A 7,090-nucleotide genomic window follows, 5' to 3' on the forward strand; every position below is an offset into this window, starting at 1 on the left:
CCTACACCTGGGGACCTACCCCTACGTACCTCCACTGTACATACCTGCCCTTGGGGACCTGCCCCCTAGGTACCTACAGTATACACACCCGTGCCTGGGGACCTGTCCCTATATACCTGCACCATACACACCTGCCCCTGGGGACCAGCCTCTATGTGCTTGCACTATACACACCTGCACCTGGGGATCTGCCCCTATGTACCTGCACTGTACACATCTGTGCCTGGGGACCTGCTCCCTATGTACCTGTACTGTACACACCTGCCCTTGGGGACCTGTCCCTACATACATGCACCGTACATACTTGTCCTTGGGGACCTGCCCCAGATGTACCTGCACTATACACACCTGCACCTGGGGACCTGCCCCTACGTACCTGCATTGTACCCACTTGCACTATACACACCTGCGCCTGGGGATCTGCCCCCCTATGTACCTGCACTGTATACATCTGCACCACACACACCTGTGTCTAGGGACCTGGCCCTACATCCCTGTACCATACACATCTGCCCTTGGGGACCTGTCCCTAAGTACCTGCACTGTACACACCTGCACCTAGGGACCTGCCTCTATGTACCTGCACTATACACATGTGCGCCTGTGGACCCTCCCCCTAGTTTACCTGCACTATACGCACCTATACCTGGAGACCTGCCCCCTATGTACCTGCACTATACACACCTGTGCCTGGGGACATACCCCCTATGTACCTGCACTGTACACACCTGCACCTGGGGACCTGCCCCCCATGTATCTGTACCATACATACTTGTGCCTGAGGACCTGCCCCCTATGTATCTGCACTGTACACACCTGCAGTATATACACGTGCGTCTGGGACCTGACCCCTACATACCTGCACTGTACATACTTGTGGCTGGGGACCTGCCCCCTGTGTAACTGCACTGTATACACCTATGCCTGGGGACCTGCCCCCTACATACGTGCACCATATACACCTGCACCTGGGGACCCCATCCCCTACATACCCACACCAGATATACCTGCTCCTGTGGATACCCTCCCCACTTACTCAAGCTGTATATACCTGCACCTGTGGAAGCTGTACCATCCAGAACCATATGGTCCCAGGAGTTAGCATTAAGGGAAGAAAGTGCCATCTGTGTGACAAGGTGAACACTGCCCTCCCACCTGTGCAGTGTGCTCCCACACATGCAGAAGCTTCTGGGGGAACCTGCAAAAACTGTGTCCCAGAGCTGCCTCTCCATGGAGACTCAAGGGTCTACAGGCTGGTGGGGGTGGGGGGTGGGGTACAAAATCCGCTTTCAACATCAGGTCTTTCCTATTTGGAATGTGCGGATTCCAGGTCCCTGAGGGTCAGATGGTACCAGAGAGCTCACACTCGAGCCTTATCTTCTGAGCTTGCCTTCCCAATGCCTGCGTTGGCACTTACATTCCCACATCACAGATGATATCCTGAGTGACTGGAGATTCAAGAAGGGCAGCCAGGACTTGGAGCGAGTGCAAGAGGGTGTCCGACTCATAATAATGATCCCAACATCCATAGCCACTGCAGAGGAAGGGAGCAGACAGGTGAGCCCTGGATACGTACTAGGGGAACCCCAGAGACACATCAGAGTTGGGGAGGAGAGGAGCCCTGGGGAGGGTCAGCAGGGGCCGATGAGCTAATGGGGTCAGAATGTGCAGGGGTGCAACCAGGCACTGGTGTCTTTTCAAAACTTCCTGGGTGATTTCACCACGCAACCAGAGTTAGGATCACTGTTACAGAAGAGGATGCATTTCCCTGGAAATTAAGAAACCCCCAGCCCCAGGCTCTTTCTCCAAGCTTTCAGTTACTATGAAAAATTCTCTCTTGTCTGTGTGTCTGGCTGTGGATTTTTTTTAAACTTTTAATGGAGCCAAAATCACATAGATCTGCAAAACTAGACCCACAGACTGCATTCCTCAGGCAAGGATGATCATTAATATCACTCCATTACCACTCACAGAGCGACTCTTAGTTCTTGCTACACATGCTTGTGCTGGGAGCAGGCAGGATGGTGTCCTCCCAAAATGTGTGTCTACATCCCAACCCCCAGAATGCATGAATATGACCATATTTGGGCAAAGGGTCTTTCTTTACATAGGGAATTAAGGATCTAAAGAGGAAATGAGCCCAAATGATGAGGGCAGGTCCTGAATCTAACAGAAGGATGAGAAGACCCAGTGAGGGGGCGTGTGAAGAGGGAGATCACAGAGGGATGTGGCCACAGGAAGAGGGACTGGGAGAGATAACTGGAGGAGGCAGGATGGATCCTCCCCTGGAGCTTTTGGAGGAAGCAGGGCACTGCCCACACCCTGATTTTGGGCTTCTGGACTCCTGAACTGTGAGTTAATTCCACCGGTTTGAAACCACTGAGCTTGTGGAATTGTGTTATAGCAGCCCCAGAAAACTCATACAGTGCTCTGGGATGTTGTAAAGTGTGAAGACGAGCTTGCCAGCAGTCTGCAGGCACAGGTGTGCCAGGAACAACGCACAGTGACTGTAAACTACTTCTAAATCTTCAAAAATGTTCCCTTCCTCCTGTGCGGCGGCCTAGGAGCAATGCTGCAAGTCCTGAGCAAACTTTGTGCACACGGACATAGAGCACCACCGCCCCCCACCCCCAATTGGCATTTGCATGTTTAATGTCTGGAAAGCATGACTCTCAGCCTTCAGTTCTGAGAAGGAAAGCCCAGGTTCTCAGATGCAAAGGAGGTCAAGGAGATGCGCCCTTGAGGGCTCAAGACCTGGGCTAGCCTTTCCTCTCCAACGGGCAGAGTCTTGAGAGTCTTGTTCTGGAGGTTTTATGCCCTGGCAGCTCCCAGTCCACCCACGATACCTAATGGCAATGGATGCCACATGTCCCATGCCTGACATCTGGCCATCAGCTGACACCTTGCTCCCTTGGCTGGCCAACAACTGGAGGGGCATTTTGTAACAGGGACTGTAAGTGCCCCCGGCCCATTTTAGGTAGCAGCCTTCCATCTGCAAAGTCTACAGAACTGGCTCAAAGGACACAGCCAGGCTTTCTAGCAAAGGACCTCTAGATCCCCGGTGGCACTGGCCTCTCATTCCCTTTCCAAGTGCCCCCTCTGGGGTGTGAGCTGGAGACCTGGCCGCCAGAGACAGGGAGTAGGTGTGCTCAGCGAATGGGCCCGGCTCCCTCCTGCCCCAGCTTCCTCTCTGCAAACAGTCACCAATAATAAATGTGAGCCTCCTCCTTAGATTATCAACAGATACAAAAGTACCATCCTGGGATCCTGTAGCTAAAGTGACTGGTCCGGATTTGGGGGCCAGGTGTGGGGAGAGAACAGGACAAGGAGCAAAGACCTAACCTAGAGGTGCCTGAGCAGCGATTATGCCAGGGGGACTGGGCTGTTGATGGTAGAGATCACTGAGACACCCCAGGGCCCTGGCAGCTAGCCGAGGAGTGTCTTGAAGACCAGTTTAAGTGAGGGGACAAATGCTGTTGGAATTACAGGAGACACAGCCCAAGAAAAGTCAGGATTCCAAGAACAGAAGTCTAGCTAGTGAAGAAAATGACAGGAGTAGCCTCGAGGACCACTGGGAGGAGACATTCTGTCTACATGAAGCCCAGAAACTGAGGCAGGATCACAGCCTGAGGAGGGACTTCTGATTCCACCAATGACCAGGACTGTGCACACATGGGGACCCAGAAGGGCACAGAGGGCAGCTGACACGTGTGACAAAAGAATCATAGCTTGTAAGGGACTTGCCTGTGGTGGCCTCTTGCTTAATTCTGAATAAGGGACAAGGAGGAACTGGCTTCCCTATCATTGTGAAAAGGCAGAGTGGGGAGAGGCCACAACCAGAGAGACCTGCTGTGGGCCAAACATGAAAGGGAGGACCTGGGGAGGGTGGTAGCCAGCAGAACGGCTTTGACGTCAGCCCCGGCTGGCAAGTCTCGGCAACTTTAGTGACCCAACACGGGACTCCAGGCTTGCCCAGCCTGGCTGGGCACTCTCGCTCAGAGGCATAAAGCAGGCCCACACAGGGGCTTCTGATGCCCCTCAACAGTCCTGCACATCCGCACCTCTCCATACCGACCCCCTTCCCTGCCTTTCCATGGTGGGGAGCTGACACGGATCCCTCCACCTGCCTTCCCTGCGGGGTCTGTGCGTTCTGCTCTCACCATATTTCCAGTTCTGGTCCCAGCCTGTATCTTGCTCCTTTGCGTTTGGCAATTTCAATACCTACAGGTCCAGGGGGAGGGAGGGAGAGAGAGACAGAGAGCAATTTCAGCATCTATAACATAGTCAAAGGCAGATAAAACACTGCTGTAATAGGTGTGATAAAAAGCTAAACCACAAACAAAAGCACTCAGTGGTCTCCCTGACCCCATGCAGCCAAGGACAGGCACTCCCACAGGCCCTGCTTACCCTGCAGGCAATAAGACACAGAGCCTGCAGGGCTGACCCTTAGCACGGGCAGGAGGAGGAAGCCACACCCTGGTAGTTCATTAACAGGCAGATGTGAAAGAACAAGTGCAGAGAGAAAGCAGGACTCAGAGGACCACAGCCTTCAGTGGCACCAGCGACCTCTGGTTTGGGCCAGCAGTGCCCCAGTGTGCATCTGCAGAGAAGAGGCCACCCGAATGGAGACCGAGCTCTGGCCACTGACCGCCTTCGCTCTAACTACATACACTTTGCGCTCTGATGAGATGAAAGCAGGTTTATGTCACAAAAAAAAGAGGTTGGAGGTCTGGGGCACATGCCCTCCCCTGCATCATCCTGTTCTTCCTGCTTTTAGCAAACCCTCTTGCGGGGAGCAGCTCCGAACAAGATGGCCTGGGGTGAGCACACCTGCAGGGTTGCCCAGGACAGCCCCGCTGTAGCTGGAGGTATAAGTAGTCAGGTCTTTCATGCTTACAGATGAGCTGGTGCCAAGGCTCACTATATGGTGGTTCCGCTAGAACCTCACCCTAGTCTCTAAGCTTGCAGGCTCACCCCTTACTCTGCTTCCCTCTTGGGGCCGGCTTCTCCCCATCAGGCCTTTCTCTAGGCAACAGATGCTATTAACAGCACTCCCACTGTCTTAAAGTCTGACTTGCTTCAAGCTCACACGCTCCTTGCTTGCTGACCTAAATCCCTGGATCTGTAGCAGAACAAACCTACTTTCCCCAAGATCTGCAGACCACTGGCGTTGAGGACTGAAGGACCAAACTCTCCCAGATGAGCCTCACTACATCTGAAAACAGCTGGGGGGACGCACCATTGAGTGTGCTCAGGGTCACATCCGACAGCCTCCTGCCCCACTGCCTCCTGCCTGGAAACCTGCTGCTCCTGCATAAGGCCACCCTCCCTCTTCCTGCAACTTCCTCTTTGAAAACTTGCCCCCCCCCCCCCCCCCACCGGGGAAGATGGCCTTTGACAGGTCAGTCCACCATCTTCTCTGGTTGCCTGGTTCCTGAATAGAGCCACCTTTCCTTACCCCTCATCATGTGTCTCTCAAGTGTTGATGGCAAGCTGCCGAACCTGCATTAGGAACCAGTTCTCTGTCTGGTCACAAGACCACCTTTCGTGGGACACTTCTTCACAACCTCCTCGCCAGTGGCTGGCCAACCCTCCCCTTAAGCGCCTCTAAACAGGGCAACTCAGCAACTCTCAGGCAGCTCAGCGCTAGCTAAGCCACACTGGACCCCAAGGGCATCTGAAGACAGGTAAGCCTCAGCCTCTCACCTCCATCTCTGTCTCTGCAGCATCCTTGTCCTACCTCCAGTGTCCTCACCAGGCAATCAGGAGGGGCCCTGAGCACTTGAGGGGGCAGGGAGTGGTCATTATGCATCATCTTATTTGTCTCCAAACCCAGGGCTGTGACTTTCCATAGAGCAGGTAAGTGTGTGAATCACAAGGACCTTCACCTGCCCCCCTCCGTAGTCCCCCGCACAACCCCTCCCCTTGAACAGTACCGGATGCAAGTCCCCCCTTGCATCCTGTACTTCAACCCTCGCTCCCCTACACCCTGTCCCCCTTGCACCCCATCCCCCAACCCTCGCTCCCCTATACCCCATCCCCTGGACCCTTGCTCCCTTATACCCCGCCCCCTTGCACCCATCCCCCCACCCTCGCTCCTACACCCCGTCCCCCTGCACCCCGTCCCAAGCTCCCCTACACCCCGTCCTCCTTGCACCCCATCCCCCCAACCCTCGCTCCCCTACACCCCGTCCCCGTTGCACCCTCGCTCCCCTACACCCCGTCCCCCTTGCACCCCCACTCCCCTACACCCAGTCCCCCTTGCACCCCTGCTCCCCTACACCCCATCCCCCTTGCACCTGTCCCCTCAACCCTCGCTCCCCTACACCCCGTCCCCCTTGCACCCCGTCCCCCCAACCCTCGCTCCCCTGCACCCCATCCCCCTTGCACCCCCGCTCCCCTACACCCCGTCCGCCTTGCACCCTGTCCCCCTTGCATCCCGTCCCAACCCTCGCTCCCCTACACCCCGGCCCCCTTGCACCCTCGCTCCCCTACACCCCATCCCCCCTACACCCCATCCCCCTTACACCCCGTCCCCCCTACACCCCGTCCCCCTTGGATCCGTCCCCCTTGCACCCCTGCTCCCCCACACCCCGTCCCCCCTTGCACCCCGTCCCCCTTGCACCCCCGCTCCCCCACACCCCGTCCCTCTTGCACCCCGTCCCCCCTGCACCCGTCCCCCTTGCACCCCGTCCCCCTTGCACCCCCACTCCCCCACACCCCGTCCCCCTTGCACCCCGTCCCCCCTGCACCCGTCCCCCTTGCACCCCGTCCCCCTTGCACCCCCGCTCCCCCACACCCCGTCCCCCTTGCACCCCCGTCCCCCCGCCCGACCCCCTGCCCCGTCCCACCCCGTCCGACCACTGCCCCCACCTCGCCGCCCCAGACTCACTCTTTAAGATCCGCTGCAGATTGCCCTGGAAGTCCAGGGCCCACTGGTTGAGCGCGCAGGCGGCCACCGTCACCTTCCGGCCCATCGCGGCGGCGGCAGCTCGGGCCCTTCCGGGTCGCCGCGCGGGTCCGCCGGGTCCGGGCCGCAGAGCCGCGGCGGCAGGCCCCGCCCCCGCCCCGCCCCGCCCCTCCCCCCGAG

General features: G+C 57.1%; 1 protein-coding gene across 1 annotated transcript in view; it reads right to left on the reverse strand.

The window, feature by feature from the left end:
• Positions 1-7,050, reverse strand: part of NADSYN1 (NAD synthetase 1) — a 37,812-nt gene extending 30,762 nt beyond the window's left edge. The window contains 3 exon segments of the mRNA XM_025451811.3: positions 1,418-1,534; positions 4,161-4,221; positions 6,893-7,050. Coding sequence (XP_025307596.3) covers positions 1,418-1,534; positions 4,161-4,221; positions 6,893-6,977 — 263 coding nt within the window. The 5' untranslated portion in view covers positions 6,978-7,050.
• Between the last annotated feature and the right edge of the window lie 40 nt (positions 7,051-7,090).

Source organism: Canis lupus, chromosome 18 (genome assembly GCF_003254725.2).
Source record: "Canis lupus dingo isolate Sandy chromosome 18, ASM325472v2, whole genome shotgun sequence".
Lineage (NCBI taxonomy): Eukaryota > Metazoa > Chordata > Mammalia > Carnivora > Canidae > Canis > Canis lupus.